We start from the raw sequence: 18,129 nt of genomic DNA on the forward strand, positions 1-18,129 counted from the left end.
AGTATAAAAGGAATGAAAATTAAAAAGGAAGAATTTAAATTGCAAGCCTTTGAGGATGACTTGGTTTTTATTTTAGAAGACCCTTTAGAAACAGCACCAAAATTATTGGAAAAGATAGAGGCATATGGCAAGGTGGCTGGTTTGAAAATAAACAAAGATAAGACAAAGATTTTGACAAAGAATATGCTATCAAGACAAAAAGAAGAATTGGCAGATCTATTGAAAATTCAAGTCATGAATAAGATCAAGTATTTGGGGATACATTTGACAGCAAGATGTAGTACATTAAAAGAGAATAATTATATTAAACTTAAACAGCAGATAGCGCTAGACTTGGCGAAATGGGAAAATCTACAATTGTCATTAATAGGGAGAATTTCAACAATCAAGATGAATATATTACCCAGAATTCTATATTTGTTTCAAACAATTCCAATTAGGCTTGGAAAAGACTATTTTGAAGATTTAAATAAAATTGTGTTGAAATATATATGGCAAGGTAAGAAAGCAAGAATAAAGTTAAAACTCTTGCAAGATGCTAGAATTAGAGGAGGATTTGGTTTGCCTAATTGGGAGCTGTACTACCAAGCTACAAACTTGACATGGGTTAAGGAATGGATAACATTAAGAAATACTAGATTGTTGACATTAGAAGGACATGATTTGTTGTTGGGGTGGCACGCTTTTTTATGGTATAAGGGAACCAAAACACAGGGCTATTTTAGAAGACATCATACACGGGAGTCTCTGTGGTTAAATTGGGAGAAGATTAAAAGACAATGTTATTTGAAAATTCCAGTTTGGTTATCGACTATTGAAGCATTTTCCTATCCTATAATATACAAGGAGAAACAAACAGTTAGATATGGGGAAATATTGAATGAAAAGGGTGAACTTAAATCTATGCAAAAACTAGAGGAACAAGGGATAAAGATGAATTGGTTTTCATATGTGCAAATACACTCAAGGTATGATAAAGATTTTAAAACAGAAGGTTTTTATGATAAATTGACTGACTTAGATAAGATTTTGACAGGTACTGATGAAAAGGTGATTTAAAAACTAAATGGATATTTATTAGAAACTAAACTAGAAGAAGAACAAGTTAAAGAAACTATGATTGCTTGGGGGAAGAATTTTGGATATGGGATTGATTTAGAGAAATGGCAAAAATTGTGGTCTCAAAATTATAAAATGACAATGTCAACAGCATTTAAAGAAAACTTGTATAAGATGTTTTACAGGTGGCATTTCCCCCCGACAAGAATAGCAAGAATGTTCAAGAACAAATCTGAAAAATGTTGGAAATGTCATCAGATACCTGGCTCATATTACCATATGTGGTGGACTTGTGCGGATGCTAGAAAATACTGGACTAAAATCTACATGTGGTTGGAAAAAATGACAAAAAAACATATAGATTTGAAACCAGAGATATTTTTATTGGGAATTTTACCTGATACATATAGCAAAGATTTGAAATATTTGATTGTAAATGTATTAACAGAGGCTAGAATTGTATTTGCTAAAAATACCATCACAGGAGGAAATCATTAAGAAAATATTGGAATGTGCTGAAATGAGTAGATTGACATTTGAAATTAGAGAACAAGAGGATAAACAATTTTACAAAATTTGGGACCTTTTCTATCAATGGTTAGATAATAAAATATAATAATAGAATATGTAGAATTTTAGAAAATAATGAATATATAAAGATGTATTTCTTTTTTATTATTATTATATCTACAAAATGTTTTTAGGATAGATTTGGGAGGATTATTTGAATTGTTATAAAATAAACTAAGTAAATTATAGTTATCTCACAAAATATGAATGAACAAAATTATTGTCAAATGATTGATTAATAATACTAGGGTATTCAATTTTTGATTGATAATATGAGCTATTATGCAATGTAACTGTAATTGAGACTATAAAATGGATGCACACAAAAAGTTTGTAAACCAACCGACACACTGCTTTTATACTTATGGAAGAAAGTTGGATGTTTTTATGTTTTATTTGTTTTTGTTTGTCTTTAAAAACCAATAAAATTTACAAAAAAAAATCCCTAAGGTCCAAGAATGGTGTTGCACGCCAGGAATTTAAATCTACGGAATGAATCTAAAATAACTGTAGCATGAACGAAGCTGGGGCCTTTCTAGGAAGTAGAGGAACTTCCTGGGAGAGAAATTTCCTTGAAATAAGAGTATCTGTTCTGGGTTACAAAGGCTTAAATCTGTTTAAAACTAGCGAAAGAAGTTCGAATAAAAGTTTAGGTATCATGGCAATAAATGCCTCCCTTAGCATTTCAAAAGCTGAGGTGATCCAGTTTGATGTGTCCACGGTTTCTTCCTTTTTGGTTTTGAGCTGATAGATTTCCATTTCCAGTTGGTTTGCTTCCTTACAGAAACCCTCTTCCGATAAAGCCTTCTGCTCCTGCAGACAAAGGAAATGTCACCATTAGACTGAAAACAAACATGCAACTAGCTTTGCAGACCAGGCTCAAGAATAGACTTGGCTATTTTACCCCCCCGCCGGGCCACAGCCCTTTGGAGGCCTGTGTGAAGTAATGGAAATTAAGACATCAAATGAAAATAAGTACACAATTCTGATCTTTGTAGGCACAGACACATCTTTTCCAAGGTCTTTGCTGCTCCTCTTCCAAGTGGTGATCTGTTACGGCAGGGGTGTCAAACACAAGGCCCATGGGCTGGATGTGGCCCGCGATGTAGTCGGCCCATGGGGCCATCCTGGCAAATGTAAGGAGCCAGCCCACATCCCTTCGGCCCGGTCTACCCAATACAAAGAGGAAACATGCCAGCAGTTTGGAGAGTGGTGTCAAGCTAGCCAAACCCACCCAGTTGGCCACACCCACCCAGTCAGCCATGCCCCCCCCCCGTCAACCACAGCCCTGATGCGGCCCTCAATGAAATTGAGTTTGACACCCCTGCGTTACAGCATGTTTCTTGACTGCTGGGTTGTTGTTTTTTTACTGTTGATGGTTGGTCTCTAAAAAACAGAAGCTATCTACCGCTTCAATATCTTCACCGCTAATATAAGAAGTCCTCGACTTACAATCATAATTGAGCTCAACATTCCTGTTGCTAAGCGAGACATTAGTTAACTGAGTTTTGCTCCGTTTTATTGACCTTACTTGCCACTGTTGTTAGAGTGAATCCCTGAAGTTAGTTCTTAAGCGAATAACCTGGTTCTTAAGTGAACCTGGCTTCCCCATTGACTTTGGTTGACAGAAGGTTGCAAAAGGTTGCAAAAAACATGAGCCCAGGATATTGCAAGCATCATCAATCACGAGCCAGTTGCCAAGGGTCCAAATTTTGATCACCGAATATCTGTAGCTCTGGTGTAGGAGATAAAGGTGGAGGTTCATTTTCTGAGCTTGTGGGTTGGTTTCCAAACATTTCGTTACCAGGCTAAGTAACATCTTCAGTGGAGTTTAGGGGATGTCATTGTCTGTGTGTCCTGTTCGTCAAACATACTGAAACACAAACTTGCTTGAAAACAAAACCTATTTTAATGCAATGCTGGGAATTACTTTCATTCCCAGCCAGAACTAATTCCCCAAGATAAGCCCAAATTTGTCAGTGCTGGGGAATGCTGCCAAAAACAGAAGTCTCCAAAGTAATTATAACAGAACTCCCCCGAAGTATCAGAAAAAACCGACCAGAGTACGCAGAGCTTCAAGAAGGACTCGGAATCTATTGAACTGCTTTGCTTCCTGCAAAGGTTTCGTCATTGAGGTCTGACTTTTATCCCTTATGGGAGGGGCAATCACCTCCCAGCCTTACTCCCGAGTCACCCCTTCTGCTTCAGCTGCTCTCGCCTTCTAGCGGCTCTGCGCACACGCGCTCTGGGAACAGGCCAGAGGTGGTATTCAGAGGAAATTTTGAGTAGTTTGGAAAACCGGCAAATATCACCTCGGACTGGAGATTTTGCAGTATCCTTCCCCTGCCACCCCCACAGGACCAGTAGTAAAAAAATTTGAATCCCACCACTGGAGCAGGCTCCCCTGGGTCCTCTGCTTCGCTGCTGCCAGAATCTGAAGGCTCCAGAGGCAGCACCCCACTCCCAGATGGCCCTGGCCCCATCCCTGCATCGGATGCAGGACCCTCGTCCGATTCCTCCCTGGACTCCCGGACTGGTCCCCCTTCTTCCCCACTGTCCGATTCTGCTGCCGGCTGCACTGGCTGCAGGCGAACCACAACACTGTGTTTCTCTGTTTTGTGTCCCACACGAAGCCCAGACGAATACTGACAATGACATCCCCTAAACTCCACCGAAGATGTTACCTAGCCTGGCAACGAAATGTTTGGAAGCCAACCCACAATCTCAGAGAATGAACTTCCACCCTCAGGACTGTAAGTGTGAAAAATGGTCAAAAGTCACTTTTTTTCAGTGCTGTTGTCATTGAAATTATCTGTCTTGTAGGTAAAAAGATGATTTATCTTCTATCCTTTTTCCCTCATGTTGTAGCGATAGAAGTAAAAACAGTTACCACGAGTCCGTGAGTTCAGCCAAGAATGAGGAAAACCTCCCCCAACCCCTCGAGGGTCAATTTAGTGATCAATGAGGATTACAGATGGGGTCACGTGACATGGACTACATTTCCCAGGATACCTTAACTACATTTACCACAATGCATTCCTTTAAGGGGACAACTCACAATTGCTACCTAACTATCCAATTCCCATACACTGGCTGGACAGCACAATGGCCACTAAAAGAACTGTTGTAAGCCAAGGACCAGTCACTATACCTATTTTCGTTAGATTTGGCCCTCTTTATATTTAATCACAGTTCCATATCTTCCACCCTGTTCCTTGACTTTCTTTACTACTTGTGCACTAACTCTGTAAGTGCTATGAACTGTGGTGTTCTTCCTTGCTGTTTCACAGCACATCCCCCTGAGCGCAAGAAAGCTTTCGGATGCTCCTTCTTCCACTGATTGTACAACTTGCTCTTTTTATATGGTCCCACTGACTTTAAAACTTACCCATGCAAATAAATGTATTCCAACATTATCAAACTAACATTAAATGGAGAGGATGTGACAAAAAGAAAGAAAGAAGCACTTGTGGTATACGTACTTGTTCTAAATCCACTGCTTTTCATTTCTGAAAGTCTACATATTTGTTAATACCCAACTGCCTAATTACAACAATGCTGAGATAATAGGTTTACCCTGAGTTTGCTTTGGATCATCTTCTCATACTCTTCCTTTATCTGATTCCTTTCTTCCTCCAACTTCTCCTTTAGCTTCTGTTTGTTCACCTCATAACTCTGTTTCTGGTCCTCCAACTTCTGTTGGAGCATTTCCATTTTCTGCTTCTGGACCTCGTCCTCTAGTTCTTTGGCTTTGGCCTTCATTTTTTCTTCTAAACCAGGAAAAAAAAAAGGACAAACATCTGCAGATGGTGTGCAACGTGGCTAGATTTGGTAGTATGCAAATAATGTGATAAGTAAATAGATTTGGCATACAAGTAGTCCTTGGGACCGGAATAAGCCACATCATCATGTGACTGGGATGCTTAACAATGGCAGTTCCATAATTAGGTACTTTAGCTATACAATTTGGGATGAACACCCTTTGACGACAGGAACCAGGAGCACTACTAAGGTGACCCTGAGGAAACAGATAAGCCTCCAAGTGCTTCAAGGACCCTCTAAAAGGATGCAAATGACCATCTGTCTGCAAGGAATATCAATCCTTCCATTCCCCACCATCCTGTCAGAGCTGAAGAAGCTTCTTGGATGAGAAATGAACTGATTTCAAAAGAAAAAAACAAGAAAGTCCAGTTGCCTCCTGAAGAAGCACCTTTGGAAAAACCATGACCTGGATGACTGAGAATCTCTACAGAGTTCCATCATTAGGTAAGATGTCACATAATCCCCACCTGCAACCTCCTACTGGCTTCCCCATTGACTTCGCTTGTTGGGAGCCAGCAGTGAAAATCACAGATGGTGATCACCTGACCACGAGATAAAGGGATAATAAGTACATATATAAGTCAATTTGGCATATAGGCAGTCCTTGCTTAATTATGGCAATTGGGTGCAGAATTTCCATCACGAAGTGACATAATTGTAAAACAGAATGTCACGTGACTGTGCCGCTTAGCAACAGTAGTTCCAGTATTTCTGGTTGCTATCATTAAGTGAATCCCACACCCTCATTGATCCCACATCACTTTGTCCCAATTTCCTGCTGGCTTCACCAGTGACTTTGCTTGTTGGAAGACAGCCGTAAAGGTTGCAAATGGTGATCACCCGACCCTGGGACAATTTGACGGACCTTAATTGCAAGGACCGTTTATACATTCTATTCGTTCAGAACTGTCACATGTTTGAATGGTTGTTGAAAGAGGGGTTTTTAAGTGAGGACTATCAGTACACATTTCCAATCTCACTGTAAGGAGGGTGTTTGGAACTTGGACAAGAGAAGGTTGCAGGTTGCATTAGGAGAATTGCAAGGATATTGCCCAAAGAGGCATGAAAAGAATTACATGAATATTTTATGAAAGAGAATTCTTTCCCCTACAATAGAATAGAATAGAATGGAATGGAATGGAATGGAATAGAACAGAATAGAATACTTTATTGGCCAAGTGTGATTGGACACACAAGGAATTTATCTTGGTGTAAATACTCTCAGTATACAGAGAAGAAAAGATACATTCATCAGGAGTCGAGTATCATAAGGTATGACACCTAATGATAGTCATAGGGTACAATAAGCAATCAATCATACTAGGAAACAGTTAATATAAATCATAAGTATACAAGCGAAAAAGTTACAGTCATACAGTCACAAGTGGGAGAGGATATAAGTAAGGAGTGATGACAAGATTAACAGTAATAGTAGTGCAGACTTTGTAATAGTTGAACAGGGTTGAGGGAATTATTTGTTTAGCAGAGTGATGGCTTTCAGGAAAAAACTGTCCTTGTGTCTAGCTGTTCTGGTGTGCAATGCTCTATCGCGTCATTTTGAGGGAAGGAATTGAAACAGTTTATGTCCGGGATGTGAGGGGTCTGTAAATATTTTCACTATGCTGATTGTACAGGTATTGGATGTGATTCTGCCTAGTTTCACCTGCTGCTTCCTGTCTGTTAGGAATCATCCTATCTAAACAATTTTTAAACATGGGTGAGAGGTGCTTAGATCAGCTCCTTCATAATGCTGTCTTTCAAAAGGTCCCAGACATTCCTGCTTAGTATTTTGCAATCTGTGTTTTGGGGTTCAGGTAGTCCTTGACTAATGACCACAATAGGGACTAGAACTTTTATTACTAAGAGAGGCTGTGAATGGTGCCTGATTTTATGAACCTTTCTGACATGGTTGTTAAGTGAATCACTCCCAGTTGTTAAGTGAAGCCAGCTTAACTCAAAGCCTTTTGACTTTGCTTGTTGGAAGCCAGCTGGGACAAATTAAGATAGCGATAGCACTAGCACTAGCAAAAGCACTTAGATTTATATACCGCTTCACAGTGCTTTATAGACCTCTCTAAGTGGTTTACAGAGTCAGCCTCTTTGCCCCCAACAATCTGGGTCCTCATTTAACCCACCTCAGAAGGATGGAAGGCTGAGTCAACCTTGAGCCTGGTGAGACTTGAACTGCTAAATTGCAGGCAGCCGGCAGGCAGCAAAAGTAGCCTGCAGTACTGCATTCTAACCACTGCGCCACTGAGGCTCATCACAACTCAGGTTGATGCAACAGTCACAAATACATGCCAATTGCCAAGCCTCCAAATTTTGATCACATGACTGTGAAGATGCTAAGACAGTCTTAAGTGGGAGGAAGAACAGTTGTAAATCACTTTTTCCAGTGTTGTTGTAACTTCAAATGATCTCTAAACGAATGGTTGTAAATCAAGGATTACCTGAGTATATGAGTACATTTACAAATGTTGGATAATACTGCAGAAAAAGAAAACCTCTCTATTACCAAGTTAAATAGAGAGGAAAGCCTTTTCCCCGATGATCGATGGGTTTAAGGATAAACAAGTCTTTTCCCACCTTCAAAGCAGAAAGCTAGATCCCAGCATCACCTGACAGCTTATTCAACCTTTACCTTCTATTTCCTTCTCCTTCTCTTGAAGGCTCACGTCACTTTGAATGAGGATTTTGCTGATGTCTTCTTTGCTCTGGAGGAATTCTTTCAAGATCTTCCCTGCCTGATTGAAGGGGGGGGAAAGAGAATAATCTGGAGTGATATAGAGTTATCAGCAATGAGAAGGAAGTTTTTCCAAAGTAAACCACTGAACAATCTCCCTGGAGGATAACTTGGCTCTCAAGTGGGTAACAAAATGAGTATTAATTTAGCAACCCTCATCATTTTGTACCATTATTCCTTTCTTAGGTGACTTCGAGAATCGTTTCTCCACTTTCTGGAGGTCATTTAGAAATTCCTGCTGGCCACCAGCTGGGGCGTAGCTTCTGTTCTTGATGTTCTGCTCCAGAGTCCCAGAGAGTGAAATCAATAACGCTGAACTGATTTCAGAAGATTTCAGCTCATTTTTGCTGCAGTATTCTTCCTTTTTGCTATCCAGAGTTTTCTGTTAGGAATAAAATATAACGAAGCAAGAGCTGAGACTTGACAAACAAACACATGTTTGTGCATTGTATAAATTTGGATGATCTCCCATGATTAAACAGAGCCTCATCACAATTTGAAATGACACATGTGCTCTTCCTTCAATCTAACCAGAGCAGAGTTTCTCAACCTAGGCGTTTTTAAGATGTGTGGACTTCAACTCCCAGGATTCCCCAGCCAGAATCTGGGAGTTGAAGTCCATACACCTTAAATCCCCCAAGGTTGAGAAACACTGAACAAAAGGATAATTAATCCTTCGAGCACAAACATAATTGTCCAAAAAGGCTGATAATGATATTGCTTGCCATCCTGTCAATCATCCTGGATGTTCCTAACTGCATCCATCTTTTATCTTTTTGGGCAATCAGGCATGTTTCTAAACCAAATAACTGGTGGCAGCCATCCTCCAATTGATCAAGAACATCTACTCAACCTCTGTGAAACTATAACAAGAATACTATGCTCTGTATTCTTATAAATAAACTACTGGAGGCCAACCATCAGGAGCCATGGGCCTTAAATATTGTCTGCGTACCCATTCTTATACAGAAGATACTGCAGGCCAGTATCCCAAGGACCCATAAGCCTTAAATAGTTTCTATGAATAGAGGACCTATGGGAAGCTACAAAGAACCAACACTGGATGGTTGGATCTGACACCTGGGTCTGGAGAAAGTTGAGCAGGATGGAAATCTTGAATAAACTGCACACACGTCCAACAAGATCCAGAGACACTCTGAACAAATGGGGCTATCATGGCAGAGGCACCTTGGGCTGGTCCTTGCTGTTGCTAGGGCGGCCCTGTGGCCCAGATCTAAGCACCCTGTGGCATCCCGAGGGCCTTGACACCCCTGCCTTATTTTCATTGTGATGCTTCTGACACAAATAAACAAACATCGTCTATGAAGGTTAGTATCTTATGATTACCTACCATGAGTTCAGTCTGGAACTGCCGTGTATCATCCTTGAAAGCACGATCCATGAACACCTGGAGGGCTTGTTCCTCACATATTTTGTGTTGGTCCAGAAGTTCCTGGAGACTATCAGTAGGTAGCTTCAAGCTTCGTTCCATCATTTGTGTGTAGCGAGCAACAGCTTCCTGCACAGCTGCCCTGTTCTCCATCTCAGCCAAGGCCAAGACTGCGTTCTCCGGGCAGGGGACCTTCCCACTGGAGATAGTATCCACATAGGCCTCAACCAACTTTGCCAGCACTGAATAGAGAAAAATAACAAATTGTTGTAGTCCCAGCTGCATATATATGGGACAGGTAGTCCAGGCTGACAAGCACAACTGAGTGCAAAATTTCTGTTGCTAAGCAAGACACTAGTTAAGTGAGCTTTGCCCAGGGGTGGGATTCTACCGGTTCGGACCAGTTCAGGCGAACCGGATATTAAAGTTACAGCTGGTTCACCGAACCTGTATTTCAAATGACCGGCTGGCCCCACCCCTCTCACCCCTCCCCTCCCAGGAGTCTCCACGTGGCCCCATTTTCAATTGAGGTAAGTGCAGGATCCGCACGGAGACTCTGGGAGGGGGAGAAAATGGGCCTTCTGGAAGTCCGGAAATAGGCCTGTTTCTGGCTTCTGGTGGCCTCTGGACCCTTGGGAGGGCGAAAAACAGCCTTCCCAGAAAAACCAGAAGTGGCAAAATGGGCCTATTTCCGGCTTCCGGTGGGCCTCCAGAGCCCAGGGGAGGCTGTTTTCACCCTCCCAGAGGCCCAGGGACTCTTGGGAGGACGAAAACAGCCTCCCCCGGGCTCTGGAGGCCCACCGGAAGCCAGAAATAGGAGGTTCTGGTAGGCACCGCCCACCATGGCCCTGACCACCTAGCAACCAGGCAGTGAACCGGTTGCTGGATTTTTGAATCCCACCCCTGGTTTTGCCCCATTTTATGACCTGTCTTGCCATAGTTGCTAAGTGAATCACTGGTGGTGTTAAGTTAATAACGTGGTTGATAAGTGAATCTGGCTTTCCCATTGACGTTGCTTCTGAGAATGTCGCAAAAGGAGATCACGTGACCCTAGGACACTGCAACCGTCATAAATAAGAGCCAGTTGCCAAACCTTCTGAATTTTGACCACATGGCCACGAAGATGCTGCTATGGTTGTTCAGTGTGAAAAATGGTCATAGATTACTTTTTTCAGTGCCGTTGTAACTTCAAACAGTCACTAAATGAATACTAGAAATTGAGAATTATTATTATTATTATTATTATTATTATTATTATTATTATTATTATTATTATTATTATTCAGGGACCACTGGAAGATTTGAACTCCTTATCCCTCATTTTCTTGAATGAAGCCTCCTCCAGAAAGCCACCCAGCCTGGGAAAACATGGCAGTCGCCATCCATCCATCCAGATTGGAAAGCAACTTGCGGCACAAAGTGTTGTGGTTAGCCAGCAGCAGGTGCGGATGGCTGAGGAGAGCGAGGACTCAGGTGACCATTAAGGAGTAGACTGCTGCCTTCAGAGATTGTGGGGACTGGCAGGAGCGATGAGGAGGTTCCCAAGGAGCTGGTGCCAAGTGCGTGTATGCGCAGGATTGCTCGCAGGAGAGAGCAGTTACAGCAGCATGGGCGACTCGGGAGTAAGGCTGCAAGGTTATGGCCTCTCCTTCAAGAAGATAAAAGCCAGCTGTAAAACGAATGTACTTTGCAGAAGGCAAAGACTTTTTGAAACTCCAGCCTCGTGGACATTATAGTTAGTATTTGAAAATTCTTGTAAACTATTTCTTATCTGTGGGTTTTTGGCAGCTTTGAAGAACAACTTGGCAAGGCTCACTCTTGTCGGAGCTAATTAGTTGGAAGCAGCCTTTTATCTGTGAAGAAATAGAATTCATGAATGAAACCTTAAAAGGTGGGGGCTGCTGCCTTTGTCTTGTGTTTGCTCTCTTGGAACCAGGTTGGGTCAGAAGATCAGGGTTGTCAAACTGATGGCCCGCGGGCCAGATGCGTGACGCGCAGACCACGCCCGTCCCAGCTCCATGAATGGAAAAAAGGTCACAAAACATCATGTGACAGCAACATGACACAGCGATTTTGACACCCATGCCTTAGATTCTTGAGTCTGGTCCATAGTCAACAAAGGCTGTGATCTCATGATCAAAATTCAGGTGCTTGGCAACTGGCATGTATCTATGACGGTTGCAATATCCCGGGTTCATGTGATCATCTTTTGCGATGTTCTGACAAAGTAAAATCAATGGGGAAACCAGATTCACTTAACAAGCATGTTCCCAACAACTGCAGAAATTCACTTAAGAACTGTGACTAGAAAGATTGTAACATCGGGCAAACCTTACTTAACAACTGTCTGGCTTACCAACAGAAATTCTGGGCTCAGTTATAGTTGTAAGTCGAGAAGTACCTGTAGTAAAAGTAGAACTGGAGGCACTTACAGCTGCCAGTGACAACGTGCCCGCCTGGAAGAGTCTTCTCTCGGGAAGCCTTATAGACGTAACGACAGAAGATATTTGCTTGTTCCACAAATCCAGGCTCCAGCTCACTGTCCTCAATCTTTTCCAGGTCAGATAAGTTATTACTATTAGTAGGGCATTTAAAGACGAAACACTTCCGGGTGGGGAAGAACAGCCGGATGCATTTGCGTGGCAGATTGAATATCCGATCCTTTTCAGTGTTCTCTAGAAAGCAACGTGTCCATTTTGAAGGTGAGTCTGAATTGCATCTGCTAGTAGCCATTTCACTGGGGAAGGCGGTACTAGAACTCACCGTCTCCTGGTGATCGGCCCAAAGTCACCCAGCTTACTTTCATAGCTAAGATGGGACTAGAACTCACCGTCTCCTGGTGATCGGCCCAAAGTCACCCAGCTTACTTTCATAGCTAAGATGGGACTAGAACTCACTGTCTCCTGGTGATCGGCCCAAAGTCACCCAGCTAACTTTCATAGCTAAGATGGGACTAGAACTCACCGTTTCCTGGTGATCGGCCCAAAGTCACCCAGCTAACTTTCATAGCTAAGATGGGACTAGAACTCACCGTTTCCTGGTGATCGGCCCAAAGTCACCCAGCTAACTTTCATGGCTAAGATGGGACTAGAACTCACCGTCTCCTGGTGATCGGCCCAAAGTCACCTGAACAACTTTCCTGCCTAAGGCGGGACTACTCACAGTCTCCTGGTTTCTACTCTGGTTTCTTCAAAGAGAGATCAAAGAGAAAAACTAAACTGGCTCTAGTGATTCTTTTCATTAATAACTGCGGACCGTTTTGTTTCTCCCTGAAGAAGCAAAATTTAGGCCCAACAGCTCCTATTCCTTAGCCAAACAACCGCATAGATCTTCACACTGCATCTGTCATCAGTACCTGTTTTTAATTTCAGAGCTTCTTCAAGATATTCATCCTCCGTGATGGGTTGGTTGTCCAGTTTTAGCTGCAGTGTAAAATCTCGCACTGACCAGACAAAGGCTGGAAAGAAGCCAACAAATTCAGAGGAGTCAACCGTATCTCCAGGAATGGAGGAAGCCTTTGCCTTGATATGTTCAGTCAGCTCTGTCACAAAACTGTTGGTTCAGTTTAGGAATCAATACATGTACATAAAGAGCAGTGAATAAAAAGGATGGCCTGGAAGGGTAGAGAGAAGATCTGCTAACAAGGCGATTGTCAAATAAATGAAACAACATTATAGCTCTCAAAATAAAGTGAAATTATCCCCGTTGAAGAGCAATGTGATTCTAATAGCAGGCTTCACTGATTTGTTGCCTAAACCCATTTTCTATGTCTGCACAATACCCTGAAATGTAAGCCAGTCAACATTCAATATAACCAAGTTTAGCATGCTGGGAAAACTCAGTGGATTTGGAAATTATGTTGGCAAGGATGTTCCTGAAAGCTGCCTCACTCCAAATCTAACTGCATAAAACAGGGGTGGGGGAATTATGGCCCTTTTATGATTTGTGGGCTTCAACTCCCATGCTGGCTCGGGAATTTTGGGAGTTGAAGTCCACAAGTCATAAAGGGGCCATAGTTCCCCCCCTCTGGCACAGAACCACAGAGCTATCCTTGAGAAGGATACTGAAGGTTGTCCAGGGCAGTCTGATCAATGGTCCCCACACTGTTGTAGACCAGGGTGCTGCTCAGCAACACGGCCAAAGCAAAGATCCAGGCATCATTCTGAGAACTGCCCTAAAAAAGAAGATGGTATGATCTCTTTCTGACTTCTTCTGAGTATATAACAAAATAACAGAGTTGGAAGGGACCTTGGAGGTCATCTAGTCCAGTGGTTGCCAACCAGAGGGCCGTGTTTTGGTGGTCTGCAGAGAAATGTAACCCCCAAAGCACCCCCTCCCAAAGCAATTAATCGAGGCTGTGTGGGAACACAAGGTTGCGCTGCCCACATGGCCCAAAGGAACACAAGGCTTGCGTCGCTTGCATTGCGAACAACACGTAGTGAGGGGAGCGGGAAAGGGCGGAGGGAGCAACGTGCCCCACGCACCTTGCCTGGCCACTGGGCTGCTTCTTTCTTCTTCTGCTTTTGGCTGCACGCAAGGAAAGCAGCAAAAGTCTTTCTTTCTCTCCCCAAATTCTGCCAGAAATGAGTCTTTGGGACCCTGCAAGGCCTCCTGTTTCAAGAGGCTACGCCAGTGTGACAAGTCTAACAAAGACTCATTTCTAGTGGAGTTTGGGGGAGAAAAAGAAAGACTTCTGCTGCTTCTGCTGCTTTCCTTGCATGAAGCCAAAAGTCTCTCTCCCCCCACCCCCGAGAACGGAGCTGGAGACGGTATCCTGTGATCCCAAATAAAGAATGATCGATTGGTAGGAAAACGGGGGTGGGAATTTTCCTGCAGATTTTTGAGGGATTTTCCCAGGGTCTCTGATCCGCGAGATTTAAAATTATGAATTTGATGGTCCCCGAGATCCAAAAGGTTGGCGACCCCTGTTCTAGTCCAACCCCTTGCTCAGGCAGGAAATCCTATACCATTTCAAACACATGGTAGTCCAATGTCTTCTTAAAAATCTTTAATGTTGGAATACCCACATGTCTGTTAGAAGGTAACTTAGGAGAGATAGCATTCATTCACCAGTCCAGAATTCATTCACGAAATCATTCATCCATACAGGATGCTGAGAGTTGTAGTTTAGGGACAACTAGAAGCCTTTAGATTTTATCTTTGGATTTGGTAGAGGTACATTAGGCCTGACCCTTGATATTAATATCGAAATCTTCTTTCTGGAAAGTCATCTTTAGTGCAGGTAATCCTCAACATATGATCACGATTGGAACCAGAACTTCCATTGTCAAGCAAAGTGGTTGTTAAACGAGTCTTGCCTGCTTTTATAACCTTTTTTTTTTTTTTTGCTATAGTTAAGTGAATATACACGAATCACACATGTCACTTGAAATAATCCAAAGCTTCCTCCGTTGACTTCGCTTGTTGGAAGACAGCTGGGAAGATCACAAATGGCATTCACACACGATCCTGCGACATTCCAACCATTCTAAATACATGCCGGTTCCCAGTTTTGATCATGTGACTGTTGTAAGTCCGGGAGTACGTGTAATGGAACTCTTTTGTAAAAAAGAAATACACAAATACAAACTTACCTTTCTTATGTCACCGAACCCCTCAGTATCCAGAAGGACAAGGGTTTGTTTAGGCCTGTCCGGATAGGGAACGCACCACATCCAAATTCCTTTCGTTTCTGCTTGCACGGTGGAGCCCAAAGAGAAACCTACAAATGGAAAAATGTGATATGGTTTAGATCCCAAACAGTCATCTTGTAATAGGTGAGCTATGGTTAATAATAAAACACAGGTTCTCGACACAGTTCAGAAGAGACCCTCCCTAGTTTCTCTGGTGGTAAAGGAGATGAGTGGAGAATTGTACTTTCATACTGGCAAGATTCTGTCCAGCACCTTTACAATACAGTAGATTAGCAGATTTGGGTTCCTGTCTGGTTTGTCTCATGAAGCCAATAATAATCATAAAAACTATGATAAAATTCTGCAAGTCAATATTGGTCCAAAGGGTTCCTTGTTACCAGACAATGATCATTCATGGTGAGCATTTGGGAAAGTTACCATCTTGGACTCCATACCTGTCCATCAGAGCAGAAAACCCCATAAGTGAGGATGTTCATTTTCCCACCCAGGTTTTCACCTTGTGGATATTGCCCTGGTTCATCTCAGATGTTCTCACCAGTAGTTTTACCAGCCAGCCTGTTCATCAGGTAGGACTTGCCCGTGCGGCACAGTCCCACGATGGACACCACCACCACCGGATTCTGGATTTCCGAGAGCAACTGAAGGGCCTCCGGGGAAACATGGAGGCCATTTGGCCGGTTCTCAATCAGACACACAGGAGCTTCCATCATGGCTTTGGAGAAGATGTAGCTGCAGAGAGGAACTTTCTTTACAGTGACCTGCCAAAGGAGGACTGTAAAAGCCCCTTCCCCCAAGTTCATGACCTCACAGTGACATCGCCCATCCCAGGCCAGTGAGCACATGGGCTTTGTAATCCCAGATCCCTCCTCAAGCCATCTTCCCCCACAGACTTCCAAAAGCCACTCAGCTTAGGGGCAGTTGAGTCTTCAGAGACATCCCAGCCTCTGATGATGGCAGACCCCTCTGAAGGCAGTGATGGGCCTGCGCCTTTATTATTTATTTATTTATTTGATTTGATTTGTCAATTGCTTACAGGATAATAGGTATAAGTAAAAACATAGTTATGAATACATGGATACATATATAAGAAAGATAAGAAAAAATAAAAGAAACAATAGGACAGGGACGGTAGGCCTCTTAGGAAAGGGGTGAGGTCAATAGTAGACAGTCTAAGGTTAAAGTTTTTGGGGTTTGGGGAAGAAACCACAGAGTCAGGTAGAGTGTTCCCCAGAAGCATTTCTGCCCAGGAGCACACACACCCCAACCTCCCATCCACGCCTGTCCCATGGGGAGAAACCGTTCTGCCCCCCCCCCCAATGGACCCTCCTCCTGCCAGCCCTTCACTCCCCCACACCCCGCTTTCGGGGAGCGTCTCTGCTTCCCGGATCCCCCGCAACTGCTCGGCTACAGTCAGCAAGGGAGACCCAACTCAGTTCGCCGGAGGACCTCCAAGTCCAGAAAGCCCCTGCCGCTTCGGCGAAGGCCAGGACCCCGGAGGGGAAGCTGGGGAAAGGCATCGCCCCCTTCCCCGGGATCTCCCCCCTCCCCCCACCGCTTTACCGTCTTTGCAAAGGAAAAATCGGTTGGGTCGCCTTGCCGGCTCTCTTTGCAGCTGGTAAGCGATCTCTCTCCTCTCCTGCGCTCCTCTCGGCTGGTTTTATAGAAAAGCAGCAGGCGAAACCGAAAGCTGATGGATCGCTTCCCCGAAAGCGGGTGACTTCTCGGCGGGGAAGTCAAGCATTTCCCCGAAGGGTTGACCGTTCGAGTTCCTGCCACGATGGGCCGCCGGACGCATAGAGGATGGAGAGGTCTTGGCAATCCCCGAGTCTGATTTTTATTTTTATTTTGTTTGCACTGTGCTTTGCACGCCCAGGGTGTTTCCGGGCTTCCTACATACACGCGCGTGCCATGCCATGCCTTTGGGTGAATGTAACCGACACGAGCATTTTACATTGGGGTGTATGATGAACCTCCATACCCCAAAGGCGTGGTGGTTTTTTTTTTTTTTTTTTGAAGAGGCAACTGGACTTTTCTTGCTTTTTCTTTGAAGACGTTTCGCTTCTCCTCCAAGAAGCTTCTTCAGTTCTGACTGGATGGTGGGGAATGGAAGGATTTATATCAGAGATCTCCAAACTTGGCAACTTTAAGACTTGTGGACGCCAACTCCCAGAGGCGTTGAAGTCCACAAGTCTTAAAGTTGCTGAGTTTGGAGGGGCCATGATTTATATATTTAACCTGAAAAAGCACCTTTGGGATAACCATGACCTGGATGACTGAGAATCTCCATAGACAGAGCTATTTTATCTAAACCATTTATAGTTTTGGCTTTTTTAATGCATAAGCTGAAACTGCAGGGAGGGAGGGAGGGAGAGGAATTTACAAAGGGCTAAATGTGGCCAGCCGTGCCCCCAACTGCGACCCCCCCAAAGAAATGAATCACAGCATGTCTGGAGGCTTCCCCACTCAGCTGAAAGGAACCAGGTTGATTCAGAGTAGCGACAGAAAACATCAATTTCTTCAGAGCTCTGCAGTGAGATTTTCTGAGCAGCGTGTTCTATTTCTTATTTATATTCTAGCAAAAAGAGCTTTTGGGCAAGCCCAGCCCAAGCTGCCTTGTTTGGATCTGTTTCAGATACCTTGCATTTTGCACTAATTACCCTTTTTTGCTCTCTCTGCCCACTCGTACTCATTGGGTTTTGTATGTTTTTTTTTTTTTATCAGAACATACCAAAGTTTATTGATCATTTCAAAAGAAAACAAAAAAATTGTAATGAAAAAAAGAGCCGATTGCATTCATAAAATTGAACATTCCACAAGTATTGTATAAAGCAACATGAATATATAAAATCACAGTTGAAGTGATTAACGTATTCCCGGGTTGTTGTTGGTTT

The 18,129-nt window shown here is 43.2% G+C and overlaps 1 protein-coding gene across 3 annotated transcripts; it reads right to left on the bottom strand.

Moving 5' to 3' along the window:
* Positions 1-1,583: 1,583 nt before the first annotated feature.
* Positions 1,584-17,017, bottom strand: LOC113421160 (guanylate-binding protein 1-like). Of its 3 annotated transcripts, none has more exons than XM_087971081.1 (11): positions 16,668-16,772; positions 15,774-15,967; positions 15,179-15,306; positions 13,649-13,758; positions 12,940-13,136; positions 12,017-12,259; positions 9,546-9,826; positions 8,364-8,576; positions 8,093-8,195; positions 5,206-5,399; positions 1,584-2,442 (listed from the first exon to the last, which is right to left on the bottom strand). In XM_087971081.1, exons 2-11 carry the CDS (start codon positions 15,946-15,948, stop codon positions 2,227-2,229), a joined length of 1,860 nt encoding a protein of 619 aa, XP_087827207.1. In that variant the 5' UTR covers positions 15,949-15,967; positions 16,668-16,772; the 3' UTR covers positions 1,584-2,226. The 3 variants fall into 3 exon arrangements, with proteins under 3 accessions (XP_087827207.1, XP_026537194.1, XP_087827208.1); XM_026681409.2 differs by lacking the exon at positions 16,668-16,772 and adding an exon at positions 16,799-17,017 and having other exon boundaries at positions 1,585-2,442; XM_087971082.1 differs by lacking the exon at positions 16,668-16,772 and adding an exon at positions 16,799-17,017 and having other exon boundaries at positions 2,292-2,442; positions 5,237-5,399.
* Between the last annotated feature and the right edge of the window lie 1,112 nt (positions 17,018-18,129).

Source organism: Notechis scutatus, chromosome 8 (genome assembly GCF_049901735.1).
Source record: "Notechis scutatus isolate UNSWTSFEM ecotype Mainland chromosome 8, rNotScu1.2, whole genome shotgun sequence".
In the NCBI taxonomy this organism is placed as follows: domain Eukaryota; kingdom Metazoa; phylum Chordata; class Lepidosauria; order Squamata; family Elapidae; genus Notechis; species Notechis scutatus.

Coding starts and splice junctions, on each gene's coding strand:
- LOC113421160 (XM_087971081.1), bottom strand. CDS start 15,948: ATGATGGAAGCTCCTGTGTGTCTGATTGAGAACCGGCCAAATGGCCTC. Junction 8,577..9,545: donor AGTTCCAGACTGAACTCATG/GTAGGTAATCAT, acceptor TATTCCTAACAG/AAAACTCTGGATAGCAAAAA. Junction 8,196..8,363: donor CACCTAAGAAAGGAATAATG/GTACAAAATGAT, acceptor CCCTTCAATCAG/GCAGGGAAGATCTTGAAAGA.